This window comes from Mangifera indica, chromosome 20, assembly GCF_011075055.1.
Source record: "Mangifera indica cultivar Alphonso chromosome 20, CATAS_Mindica_2.1, whole genome shotgun sequence".
Lineage (NCBI taxonomy): Eukaryota > Viridiplantae > Streptophyta > Magnoliopsida > Sapindales > Anacardiaceae > Mangifera > Mangifera indica.
Genome location: NC_058156.1, coordinates 10,682,253 through 10,697,079, shown reverse-complemented (window position 1 = coordinate 10,697,079; position 14,827 = coordinate 10,682,253). Strand labels below are relative to the sequence as shown.

The following is a 14,827-nucleotide window of genomic DNA, read 5'->3' as shown; positions in this document are numbered from 1 at the left end:
CTAAATATGTTTTCTTTATATAGTGATTCAGAATATAGATAGATATTTTTTATCTAGAACCTACATTACAAATGACCGTTGACCAATAATAAAATTATTTATATAAATAATTATATATTATTGTATAATTATATATTTATTTATCTCATATTAAAATTATCTAATTATATAATAATATATTATTATTTAAATAATATTTTGCACATATAATTACTTTTTAGTAAATTCAATTATTTTTATCTTCGTAGGTATATTACTTTACAGTTATTATGAGATTATTCATATATAAAAAGATAAACATTCGGTAATTCCTAATGATACTCAAATTTGTTTCAAAATTTTAATTATGTTATTCTGATAGTCAACTAGGAGACCAACCCTTTGATCAAATCTGAAAAGCCAAAAGACTTATTTCCATCCAACGTTTGACGAATAGGCAAATTTTTACCGTTAAATTTTAAAAATTTAAATACCAGACTTTCAACCGTTAACTAACATTAACTAATTCCATCATAGGAAAGGGTAAAAATGACAATTTGGGCAGTAATTAAAAACCTGACTCCTTGGCTTCTCTTCACTCAAAATATCTGCGGTTTTCTCTCACTGCAGGCTCTATTCTCTCTCTATTCTTTCATCTGGAAAATCAAGATTCGATGTTTATAGTTGATCCAATGGTGAAAATAGATACGCTTTATGATTCTTGATGTAATGATCTATCGATTGAGATGCGTTTGAACAGCTGTTTACAATCTGTCATATTTTGATGGTTACAATCTCTTTATTCGTCCTCGCCTCCTCGGATTATCGAAACTCAGTAAGGTACCCAATCCAACCTGAGCGTGAGGTCCTCTCTATATAATGCATATAGCTAGGATGTAGCTATTATTGTGTGTTCAGTGTTGTGATTATTTTGATAGTTTTTCTGCATGTTGGTTGGTTGATGATGTTGCAAATAACACTGATGTCTTTGATGTATTCGAGAGAAGGCCTGACTCAACTCCCCAACATTTTCTTTACATAATAATCGTGTGTAATGCTTCTCTGATTCTTGAAGTATTTGAAGACCCAGTGCAAGCCTTTGAGGATGGAACATGTTTTACCTTGAGTTTGGTAAATAAAAAAATCACATTGGCAAATTATTTTTAATTATATTGTTTAAACTTGAATTTTTATATAAAGGGTAATTTTGTATACTCTTTTATATAAATACATATAAATTTTAATTAAAATTATATAAATTTAAAAAGATATTTTTGTTATTATGTTTAAAAAGGGTAAATAAGTAATTTACCTTTTAAATTAACAAAATACACTTAGATTGTATGATAGTTATATATTTAAATTTTTAAAATTAATAAATAAAAATGTGTCAATACATCAAATCTAAAACCATTGTCTTAAAGTTATTCAGGCTTTATTTGGCAAGTCATAATAAGTAGTGTTTATTTTTAATTTTATATATAAATAATAATATACAATTAAAAATTAAAAATAAAATAATATTTAATTATATAATAATATATTATTATTTTTATATAAAATTATATATATAATATTATAATATAATAATTGAAATAATTTTAATTTTATATTTTACAAATTTTGAATAAAATCCTATTGAATTTCAATATAATATATATATTATATTATATTATCTTATAAATCTACAAAGGTGCATAGAAGGACATTATATAAATACAATGTGATAAAATATCTCAACCAATTTTTCTTGGTTAATGATGTAGCTGTATCCAGTCTAATCAATAATTAATTATTGGAAGGTTTGTGCAAAGTCCAAATCAAGGTGGAACCCACCAAGCTATTTTAGTGGTAGAAAATAAGTGGGATGTTGGCCTAATTAATTTTCGGCCAATTTTGGACACGAAGGAGATAAGCAATTTTAAGTTTGTTCCCAAAGATTGAGAATTGCAGGATGGAATTGGAGGCTTCGGTCATTGAGTTGTTTGTGGTTTGGAAATCTTCAATCCATTATAGGGTTAATGTAACAAAACAATGTTATCTATAGTCCGGTTTAAGTATTTAATTGAATACTTAGATGATATATTATAATATGATTAAATATTATTTTATTTATAATTTAAAGTCAAATTTTTATTTGATGATACATTAGTTAAGTATTTAATTAATTTTTTAAAATTATATACGTATAATTTGATCAAACGTAAAATTCAATTCGTATTAGCATATTTCGAAGTTTAAGCGAAGGAAATTACAAGTGACAAAAGTTAAACATTCTCTATCAAATTGTTTGACAAAGTAATGACCCAAATATACAAGGGTAGATTATAAATTTGGGAAAATTACGGAGAAAAAAATAATGATAAAATTTGATAAATTAAGAAGTATAAATAATTATTGTATTTGGTTATAGGTAATACAAAAATATTAGTATATTATTTTATTTAAATATTTTTAGATATAATTATTTTAAAATATTTTTTATATTATTTATTATATTAATTGAAAATAAGATTATCATTGTCCTAAAAAATTGATAATTAATAAATAAGGATACATTATAATAAAATAAAAATTATTTTAATAACCATTTAATATTTAAAGACAAAATAATAATTAAATTACTTTTTATATTATATATTATATTATTATTGATAATAAAATATTATTAAAATTTTTTATTATTTATAAATTAAATTAAATAATATAAATAATAAAAAATATATTATCAAAATAACCGTAAATTCTAATCAACACAACCTCAAAGTGAAGGAAAATGAAGAGCCATTGCATAATTGAGTTATCAAAATTCAAGGAGATAGTCAGTCAATCTAGTAAATTAATGCAGCTCTGGCCCTCTTCTGTTCTCTCTTTCGCCCGCCTTTCCAATTTCATCACATTTTCTCCGGCATAAGCATCCCATACCTCACCAACTCTCTCTTATCTCTCCCTCACAATGAACAATCTTCTCCACTGCATCATTTTCACAGTCTTCTGCATCTTATTCTTCATCCCTTTATCACACTGTGACGATGAGCAGTTCGAGATATGCAGTCGCTCCTACAATTTCTCATGTGGGCCGAATTTTAAGCTGAATAATATATCTTATCCTTTCTGGGGAAAAGATAGGCCACCGCAGTGTGGTCGAGCAGAATTCGAGCTCACATGTGAGGACATCTATCACCCGATACTAAATTCTCCGCCCCAAAAGTTTCGAGTTTTATACGTCAACACAGCTGCTCAAACAGTGACAATTTCAAGAAAATATCTCCCTCGGAACTTTTCTTATTGTGTTGACAGATCCGAAGTTAGCGTTGATTTCAACCGATTTCTTTACAGCTACAGCTCAAACGTTGGAAACCTAAGCTTATTCTTTAGCTGCACTGATGAAACCCAGCTGGGTCCAAATAATTATACTTGATATCAGCTTGGAATTAAAGCGAGGAGAGGCTTTTACACCATTGATGACGAGTTGGATCATTTTCCGAATCATACTGAGACTGTAACATGCAGCGAGGTTACAAATGTTCCAATTCGGTTCATTGAACATCTTGTTTATCAGGAACCTCGAGAGTACCTGGAGTGGCTGAAAGCCATTTTAAATGAGGGGTTAGAAGTGAAGTATGAGGCGGAGAACGGACTCTGTTCAGCATGCGGATCTTCAGGCGGGATATGCGGATCTAATGTGTCAAATCCGGAGGAATTCGTGTGCCTTTGTCGTGATAAACCTCACCCTGATATTTGTCCTGGTAAAGGTATGCATACTCTTCCTCCTTTATGTTTTTGTATAGAGGACAATTCACATCACAAAATCAAATTTTTAGCTTGTTTGGATTTTCTCATAAAGATCAAAACAATAAATAAAATCTCTATAACCAAAAAAATGATAAAAATAAAAATAAAAATATTTCTAATTTTTTCTCACTCTAATTTATCTTTTTATCTATTTTTTTAAATTTTTATATATTAGATTATCTTAAGCAAATTTTAAATTACAATAAATATAAAGGAATACCTAAAGGAAAGATTATTTGGGAACTTTTTTTAATTTAACTCAGAAATATCATATTTTTGTTCAGATTGCGACTGAACTGCTTTTCTCAATATATTTAATTTATATAGGTGATGTCAAGAGTCCGTGATGTTGAACAATTTTGAAAACAATTTTAATTTTGTTATAAATAGAATGGAATTAATTTAACAGTGGAAACTGTAACTAAAATTTTATTAAAGGAATTGAAGGAAGGCTTCCGAAATGAGATAAGAAGCAAAAGGAAGAAGCAAGAAAGCTTAATTGAAGGAATTATCTTTTTACATGAAGAGAGGAGGGGGGGTATTTATAGCAATTTGCCGCTCCTCCAGTCAACAAAAATGGCAAATTTTCAAGCCAATTTTCTAAGGCATTTAATGCCTTCCCATTCTAGTTTTCAACTTTCACTGCATGTGGTGAAAAATTCATCAGATATGCAGTACTCTCCCTTGGATTTCTACCACTTACAGATAATTATATTAATTTTACTAAGAAAAAACTTAGTGTGATAAAAACCAAAGCAAAAGAACATAATTATTAAATGTCTTGTAAGTTGGCATTGGACGTGCTTAAACTCTCTCATTAAAAACCTTACTAGGAAAACCCAGTGGGACAAAACCTAGTGAAGAAAAAAAGAGTATAGTGCACCGTTTGTCCAATATTTGATAAACTTCAAAATTTTGCTTGATGAATGCTCCCCCTCTTTGTAGTAGAATTAATTTGATTGCTTATTGAGCCGCTACTTACCAATGTTATACACTAACTTCTCAAATGTTGATGTCGGTAGTGTCTTAGTGAACAAATCTACAAGATTCTCACTGGATCTTATTTGCTTGACATCAATCTTTTTACTCTGCTGAAGCTCATGAGTGTAAAAGAATTTTGGTGAGATATGTTTGGCTCTGTCTCCTTTGATGTGTCCACCTCTAATTTGGGCAATACATGCTGCATTATCTTTATATAATATGGAAAGAGTGTCTGTTGTAAAAGAAAGACTGCATGCATGTCGAATATGATGGATAACAGACCGTAACCATATACATTTTCGGTTGGCTTCATGTAGAGCTAAAATTTATGAATGATTTGAAGAAGTTGCAACTAAGGTCTATTTGGTGTTATGATATAGCTGTGTTATTATAAGCGAAAACATATCCCGTCTGTGAACGGGCCTTATCGGGGTTAGAAAGATAACCAATATCTACATATCCAACCAAACTAGGATTTTTAGGGGATTTGACAGAATAGAATAATCTCAAATCTCTAATTCCACATAGGTATCGAAATATATGTTTGATTCCGTTCCAGTGGCGACGAGTTGGTGTAGAGCTAAATCGGACCAATAAATTAACTATGAAGGATATATCCAGTCTCGTGTATTGGGCCAAATATAATGTCTTCCCATTGGCATTAAGATATGGTACTTCAGGACCAAGTATCTTTTCATCTTCTTTTTTAGGATGAAATGAGTCTTTTTTTGGATCAAGAGACTGAACAACCATTGGGGTGCTCAAAATATAAGTCTTATCCATATTAAAGCGTTTTAATAATTTTTCAATATACGATGATTGATGGATAAGTATTCCATTTGAATTGTACTCGATCTACAAGTCGAGACAATATTTTGTTTTTCCCAAATTCTTCATTTCAAATTCTTTTTTCAGATATTCAGTAGTTTTTGAGAGCTCTTTAGGAGTCCCAATTAAATTCATGTCATCAACATAAACTGCTATAATAGCAAATCCCGATTCTGACCTTTTGATAAAGATACATAGGCATATAGGTTCATTCACATAGCCCTCTTTTTTCAAATATTCACTGAAGCGATTGTACTACATACGTGCGGATTATTTTAATTTGTACAATGATCTTTGTAATTTAATTGTGTACATGCCTCTTGAATTGACCCTTTTTGCTTAAGACAATTTGTATCATTCAGAGAGTTTCATGTAAATTTTAGTATCCAAATTTTCATACAAATAAGCAGTAACTACGTCCATTAGACGCATATCCAGTCCTTCAGAGATTATTAAACTGATTAAATATCTGAATGTGATTATATCCATCACAGGTGCATATATTTTATCAAAATCTATACCGAGCCTTTGGGAAAAGCCTTGGGGTCTTGAGGTGTTGGAACTACAAACCCAAACACTTAACGTTTTTTTAGAGAAGCTAATTTTACTTGAATTGCTTCTTCCCATTTAGGCCAATCATATATTTGTTTGCACTCAGCCACAGTACGTGGGTTCAAAATCATCATCATTCAGAAATTTCAGTAGCTACTGTAAATGAGAATATATCATCAATTATAATTGTTTTACAATTTCATATCTCTCATGTATGAACATAATTTAAAGATATTTCAATATTCTCATTTTCCTGTTCTTCAGGATTTTATACCATTTCAGGGGTTTGTGTCATTTCAGGGGCTTGAGTCTCTTCAGAAACTATAACCTCTTCTGGAGGAATATTAGAGAGTATGGATTTTTCAATTATCTTAAGATCATTATAATTGATATTTGTTTGATTAGTTGCCTTTCTTTTTTGAGAAACAGTGTCCTTCGATCCAACAGGTCTACCACGCTTCTGGCGTGAGGTAGATTGATCAGTCATGGCACGAATGTACTGTTCAATAGTCACATTGATTCTTGTTGGTGCATTAACAGCTGGAACATGTGATCTTGTCACTTTTGTCATATCTACAAATGCATCAGACATTTGGTTGGCAATCATTTGTAAACGCACTATCCTCTGTACTTTAGTTTCACTTTGGGATGTGCAAAAATCTAAATGAGACATGGTAGGTACATACCAAGTAAGTTCAAGCCTAAATTTAAGAGGTATTTTCTTTTCCCCTAAAGATGGGAAAGTTGTCTTATCAAAGTGACAATCTGTAAATCGTGCAGTAAAAAAATCACCTGTTGTGAGGTAGATTGATCAGTCATGGCACGAATGTACTGTTCAATAGTCACATTGATTCTTGTTGGTGCATTAACAGCTGGAACATGTGATCTTGTCACTTTTGTCATATCTACAAATACATCAGACATTTGGTTGGCAATCATTTGTAAACGCACTATCCTCTGTACTTTAGTTTCACTTTGGGATGTGCGAAAATCTAAATGAGACATGGTAGGTACATACCAAGTAAGTTCAAGCCTAAATTTAAGAGGTATTTTCTTTTCCCCTAAAGATGGGAAAGTTGTCTTATCAAAGTGACAATCTGTAAATCGTGCAGTAAAAAAATCACCTGTTAATGGCTCCAGGTATCTGATAATGGATGGTGAATTATATCTAACATATATTCCTAAACGACGTTGGGGTCCCATTTTTGTGTGTTGATGAGACGCAATAGGGACGTATACAACACAACCAAATATTCTCAAATGAGATACAATAGGTTAGTAACCAAGAACCAATTGTAGAGGAGAATATTGATGATAAGAAGAAGGTCGCAAACGAATTAACATTGTAACATGTAATATAGCATATCCCCACATAGAAGAATGTAATTGACTTTTTAGTAATAAAGTACGTGCAATTACTTGGAGTGATTTGATAAGAGACTCAGCTAATCCATTCTGTGTGTGGACATGTGGGATTGGATATTCAACCTCAATCCCCATAGACATGCAATAATCATCAAATATTTTGGATATAAATTCACCAGCATTATCTAGCCGTATTGACTTGATCAAATAATCTGTGAAATGTGCTTTTAAATTGATAATTTGTGCTAACAGATTAACAAATGCAACATTTTGAGTAGGCAATAAACAAACATGAAACCATCGTGCAGATGCATCAATTAAGACCATAAAATAAAGAAATGACCCACTTGGTGGATGAATGGATCCACATATATCCCCTTGAATCCTTTGTAGGAATTATGGGGATTCACCTCCAATTTTGGAGAGAGATGATCTTATTACTAATTTGCCTTGAGAACATGCGGTGCAAAATTGTTTACTGGACGATAAAATTTTATGATTTTGTAATATATGTCTATGTGAATTTTCAATAATTCTACGCATCATTGTAGATCTTCGGTGGCCTAAACGATCATGCCAAAGCATAAATGCTTTTGGATCAATGAACTTCTGGTTCGATACTGCATAGGTTTCAATTGTCTTTATGATTGTATAATACAATCCAGATGATAAAGCAGACAGTTTTTCTAATATAAGTCTTCTTTCGGAGACATTACTAGTTATATAGATGAATTCTTCACCATTTTCACTCATGGTTTCAAGATGATAACCATTTTTTCTTATGTCTTTAAAACTCAGTAGATTTCTTTTGGATTTACTTAAATATAATGCATTATTGATGCTTAATTTGGTCTCATTGTTTAACATAATTGTGGCTCTTTCGGAGCCTTCTATCATATTAATTGATCCTGATATGGTATTTACTTTAGCTTCAATTAATGCTAAAGTTAAGAAAAATTTCTTTTCCTTGAGAATTATGTGTGTTGTTATACTATCCACCAAACACATGTCTCCTACATCAGCTTTTGAAGCCAACGCTTCAATTTTGGAGTCTATTTCCTTTCATTTAAAAATTACGTTAGTTATAATGTACACAAAATATTGAAAGGAAGAGAACATGATATTGAAAGATAAAATAATATTTATGACTCCAAAATATATATGATGGACTTATGAAAATTTGGGCATTCTGATCACTATTCAAGTGACCCATATTATTATTCTTTGAAAGAAGATTTGAAATATCAAAAATTATTAGATCGACAAGATCTAACTTATTAAAAATTTAATTCTTATGGATGCTTAATATAGATCCATCCAATGTTTGTGTGTACTACAAGTACACCACCAATGATATTTATAACCACACTTATTGTTTTATGGGTTACTCTACATTATAATTTATTTTGTCTCAGTCTTAGTCCACTTCTGGTAGTGTGATTGAGATTTTTTGTTATTTCTCATATCCATGATAACTACTTCTGGTAGTTGTATTCACTTCAAGGAACGATGTATAACGGAAAAATATTAATTCAAAATTTTCTTTTTTGATATTGCTACTACAAGAGCATAAAATAAAATATAGGAAATATTTTATCTTTCATATTCAGGAAAAGATTCTGAACATCATAGAGTTATAATAAATTATAGAGTCATTGGGAATATTACTGAATCTAATATTCACATCTATCTTTCAAATTTCTCCACAAATTTAATGGTTTATCATTATATTCACATTTCGGCTTGCAATCCTTCAGGGATATGATGCTGAAAAATAATAGTCTTTATTTGTCTTTCTAGGACATTTATTTGGTCAATTTTTCAAGGCTCATAAATTCTAGGTGGAGACTCATGTAAAAAGTCTATTTAATATTATCCATCCAATTTTAGGAACTCCAAGTTCAATTATTATCATATTTACAAAACTTTTGGTTTTATAAATAATATATATGAGTTAATCTTTGAAACTTCAGGTTTAAATATTATCTCATATTTACAAAATAGCTCATTTTGTAGGAGAAATATTGGGATTAATTTTGGAAGCTTCAGGTCCATATATTATCTCATATCTACAAAATTTCTGGTTTTGTAATTAGTATTCAGAATATTATAATACGTATTTTGATTATATTTTGGACTTCAAGTCTATATTTTTCACACTTTATGCAAACTTCAAGTTGTAAAGATTATATCATTATAAAGACTTTGATGAAACTTGAGACTTCTGGCCCATATATATGTATTCTCATGATTTTACAAATTTCAAGTTACAAATTGTAAAACTTGGGACTTTGAACCCATATATATATATTCTCACGATTTTACAAGCTTCGGGTTATAAATCAGATTTAATTATTATAATAAAAATAAAGATTCAGATAAATAAATATTCAAATAAATTGAATACAATTACTATAATAAAAATAAATATTCAAATAATATCAGGACTTCTGATCCAGATTATTGGTTTTGGTAAGCTTCAAGTTACAAATGATATTTATGACTTCAGGTCTAAATTTATGATTTCGTAAACTTCGGGTTACGAATGATGTTCAAGATTTCAGATCCAGATTCATGATATTCAGGACCGCAGGTCCAAATTCATAATTTTGTAAACTTCAAGTTACAAATAAGATTTAGAACTTCGGATCCAGATTTATGATATTCCAGACTTCAGGTATAGATTTATAATTTTGTAAACTTCAGGTTACAAATAATATTCAGGACTTCGGGTCTAGATTTATGATATTCCAGAATTCAGGTCTAGATTCAAGGGTTTCAGGACTTCAGGTCCAGATTTACAATTTTGTAAACTTCAGGTTGTAAATAAGATACAATTATAAAAAAAAATTAAATAGAAGCATAATAGAAATTAAAAGATAACTGGGATATCCGTATTTATAATATATAAGCAGTACAACGATATAACGGAAAGATTATAATATACCTGAGCTGATCGTGCTGATAACGTATTATAAATAGAATGGAATTAATTGAATGATGGAAACTATAACTAAAATTTTATTAAAAGAATAGAAGGAAGGCTTCCGAAATGAGATAAGAAGCAAAAGGAAGAAGCAAGAAAGCTTAATTGAAGGAATTATCTTTTTACATGAAGAGAGGAGGGGGTAGGGCTGGACTCGAGCTGAGCCAGCTCGAGCTCGAGCTCGGCTTGGTCGAGCCCGAAAGGAGTCGGGCTTGGCTGAGCTCGAGTTGAGCTCGAGCTAGCTCAAGTTGGCTCAGTAGATTTTTTTTTAAAATTTTTTATACAAAACGACATCGTTTTGAGTAATATATATTAAAAACGATATCGTTTTGATAACGAAAAACGAGTTGAGCCAAACTCGAGCTCAAAACCAGTCGGTCTTAGTCGAGCTCGAGCCAAACTCGAGTCACCCATATATGAACCAAACCGAACCGAACTTGAGCCTCGAATCCAGCCCTAGGGGGGGGTATTTATAGGCAATTTGCCACCCCTCCAGTCAACAAAAATGGCAAATTTCCAAGCTAATTTTCTAAGGCATTTAATGTCTTCCCATTATAGTTTTCAACTTTCACTGCATGTGGTGGAAAATCCACCAGATATGCAACAAATTTTTCTGATTTTTCTTTTTTTTTTTTCAATTATTTAAGTTTTATAAAATTTAATTTTCTTTTCTGGGTCATATTCTAATTCACAAAAGCCATGTCCACTTGCTGGTCATAATCATCTATTGGAGTTGACTTGACTTGGTAATGGTCTGAGTCGGACTAGTCAAAGTCTATGAGCGAAGGAGCTCAGAATCTGCCTGACTTCGCTGGTTCATTTATTTACACCTTATCCCTTTTTTTTTTTTTTTTTTTTGTTAAAGTTACAATTTTGGAAAATAACTTTTTTTAAAGGTTTTATAAACGTCATAGAGCTTCGATTGTAATTTTCTTTGTCACTTTATGTCTAAGAACAGTTTAGCTTTAGTTTGTTTTAACTTTGATTTAAACAAAAAATATTTAATTTAGTTTAGTTTTAGTTTATTTTAAGTTTGAGTCTCGCAAAAACTCAATCGAATCAAGTTTAAACCAAATAATACTTAACTTTATCTCATCTTGACTAATTCTCTTTGAGATGCGTGATGAATGTAAACTAGTTTGGATTCTGTCCCACATTAGGAATTGTTGATATAAGTTGCAGAAATCTTTGCTTTTGGTTCAATCCACTTTCTTTGTTACTTTGTGTCTAAGAACAGTTTTTTCAACTCAAATCTCATTCAACAAGAAGAAAAGCGAAAGCTAAACAACTAATCTTCTCAAAGTCTCCAACCAAGCCACACCGACTACACATTATTTTCCTTCTTCCTTCCTCCACCCTTTTCTCTTCTTCTTTCTTCCCATTTCTCATTTTTTCCTCCATTCCTAAATGGATCCTCATCCTCTCACTTTCTTCACCTTTCCGTGGAATTTTCTCTCCATTGTCATCTTCATCACCTCAGCCCACCAGGCTGTCTCTGTTGCCTCAAAATTCCAGGCCTGTGAACCCAAAACTTGCGGTGGCAACCTCACTATAAAGTACCCCTTTTGGATTTCCGGTGAGCAGGAGTCTTTCTGTGGCTACCCCAACTTTGAAATCACCTGCAATGACCAGAAACCTGTGTTCAACATTTCATCTGAAAATTTCTTCGTCAAAGACATCTTCTATGAAAATAGCTCACTTCGTTTAGCCAACTCCATAGCCTATGAGGCCTCATGTCCAACTCCTCTTTACAATCTTTCTCTTAATCAAACTCCATTCAATTTTGTTTCCTCTGATGAACATCTTTTCTTCTGGTACAACTGCTCCGAGAATCCACCTGCTGACATTGCTTATCCTGTAATCTGTGCAAGTGATGATGATTCTCACAACTATTCTTTTGCTGGTTTTCACAAGGAATTGTTTCAGAATTATTCCTGCAAGTCCTTCGTTTACGCCCCCCTGAATGTTGAAACCGGCGCCAATCTGTGGTATATGAATTATGCTGACATTCTGAAGATGGGGTTCCTCCTGAATTGGACTGCACATAGTTGCAGCAATTGTGAGGCAAGTGGTGGGCGATGTGGGTTCAATAATGATATATTCGTTTGCTTTTGCCAAGATAGAACTCATCATAAAACATGCCATGACGGTAAATTTATCAGAGATTTATTTGTGTTTCTTGTTTCTTCTATTCATGTTCTTGATTATGTAAGATTTCATTTACTTAAACACACAACTTTAATTTAATCCACGGATCATCACATAGAGTATAAAGTATTGAATTAAAATTGTTTAGAGTTATAGGAATATCTGAAACGCTACCATACAATTTGAATCCATTGAGCTTCTGAAATTTCCTACATCGGAGTGAGTGGTCTTCTATTCTTGAAATCTCTCTAAATAACAACTATATTATATTGGTTTTGGAAAGGGGACTTCACCAATATATAGTAGGGCATTGAACCTTATCATCAAATATCCATTCAACCTTAATACTCATACTAGTGTTGTTTACCTATACTAATGTTACCTTTGTTGATCAATTAAGTACATTTGTAAACTCGCATTCTACAATATAATTACCCTTAAACCACAATCATAATTTACTGATTCTCTTGCCTTTAATTTTACACTTGCTCCGAGTGCTTCAACTCTGTTTCCTCTCTTCCGAATTCTGTTTTATTGTGTTCTGACTTTTTCTTGACAGTGAATGATTCAGGCAACTCTCTTAATTTGGGACGGAAGCTTGGAATAGGTAACACGGATGTATGAATTGCTTTTGCTCTTCAAAATATCAGAACTTAATCAGGCTTCCGAATCAGAATTTTCTTTTTTTTTTTTTAAATTGTTTTTTTTAATTTTCAAAATCTCTATAGAAAAACAGCTAAGACTAATTCATAACTTATTTCTTATGACAGGCATTGTTTCTTCAATAATTGGAATAATCATCATGAGTATAATCATCTGCATATGCAAAAGGAAGAAAATGTCATCAATTGTGTCAAACTTCCTTTCCAGGAATATGACAAAGAATGTAGATTTTGAGGCCTTCATTCGAGATTATGGGTCTGTAGCTCCTAAAAGACATAGCTATTCAGAAGTTAAGAGAATGACCAACTCATTCAAAGATAAACTAGGCCAAGGAGGTTATGGTGGTGTGTACAAAGGGAAGTCATTGGATGGAAATATTGTAGCAGTGAAGCTCCTAAATGCCTCAAAAGGGAATGGTCAAGAATTCATTAACGAAGTTGCAAGCATTAGTAGAACATCTCATGTTAATGTTGTTAGACTACTTGGTTTTTGTTTAGAGGGCAACAAGAGAGCTATAATCTATGAATTCATGGTGAATGGTTCCTTGGAAAAATTCATATACAATGAGAAAAATTTGCAAGCTAGTCAATGTTTAGAATGGGAAAAAATGTATGAAATCACCATAGGAGTAGCTCAAGGATTAGAGTACTTGCATCGCGGTTGCAGCACAAGAATTTTGCATTTTGACATAAAGCCTCACAACATTCTTCTTGATGAAAATCTGTGTCCAAAGATCTCTGATTTTGGCCTTGCAAAATTATGCCTCAACAAGGAAAGCATTGTATCGATGTTAGAGGCTAGGGGGACAATTGGGTATATTGCTCCAGAAGTATTTAGTAGAAGCTTTGGAGAAGTTTCGCATAAATCTGATGTTTACAGCTACGGAATGATGATCTTAGAGATTGTTGGAGGAAGAAAAAGCCAAGATGTAGAAGGTATTCTTCATTCTAGTGAAATGTATTTTCCGCATTGGATTTACAAGCGTGTTGAGCAAGGCAAAGAGTTAAAATGGCATGGGGTTAAAAACAGTGAGGAAAATGAAATTGTGAAGAAGATGATTGTTGTTGGTTTATGGTGCATACAGACTCGACCATCGGATAGGCCATCCATGAATAAGGTATTAGAAATGTTACAAGCAAGTTCTGAAGTGTTGCCAATTCCACGTGAGCCTTTTTTATCTTCATCTTCTTCTAGGCTACCAATATATTCTTCAACTGTATCTATGTCATGAAATCATCCTTGGAAAAATATAATGCATAGGTTTCCTTTTGTAGTCTCTGTATCTGATATGGCAAAAATTAATAGTTTATAAAGGGCCTTGTGAACCGATCATGTCTGTTTGCACAGTATTGAAAACTGAAGATAAACTACAATTTATTCTACTAGTGCAATTAATATTATTAAAGACTAGGCCACCACCACTCTGATTCTATCTTAAGCGGTGAGGTTTTCTCTCATATTTATATACTTATATTCAATTTAATTTTCAATCAATATGAGATCCTCAACTATTATCCTCTTATCACACAT

The 14,827-nt window shown here is 31.7% G+C and overlaps 1 protein-coding gene across 3 annotated transcripts; it reads left to right on the top strand.

The window, feature by feature from the left end:
• Positions 1-2,839: 2,839 nt before the first annotated feature.
• On the top strand, positions 2,840-14,626 carry LOC123204498 (LEAF RUST 10 DISEASE-RESISTANCE LOCUS RECEPTOR-LIKE PROTEIN KINASE-like 2.1). 3 transcript variants are annotated; one of them, XM_044621184.1, is made up of 4 exons: positions 2,840-3,734; positions 12,401-12,635; positions 13,194-13,241; positions 13,405-14,626. In XM_044621184.1, the coding sequence occupies exons 1-4, from the start codon at positions 3,603-3,605 to the stop codon at positions 14,526-14,528; spliced, it is 1,539 nt and encodes a 512-aa protein (XP_044477119.1). In that variant the 5' UTR covers positions 2,840-3,602; the 3' UTR covers positions 14,529-14,626. The 3 variants fall into 3 exon arrangements, with proteins under 3 accessions (XP_044477119.1, XP_044477118.1, XP_044477117.1); XM_044621183.1 differs by lacking the exon at positions 2,840-3,734 and having other exon boundaries at positions 11,730-12,635; positions 13,206-13,241; XM_044621182.1 differs by lacking the exon at positions 2,840-3,734 and having other exon boundaries at positions 11,730-12,635.
• Positions 14,627-14,827: the final 201 nt, after the last annotated feature.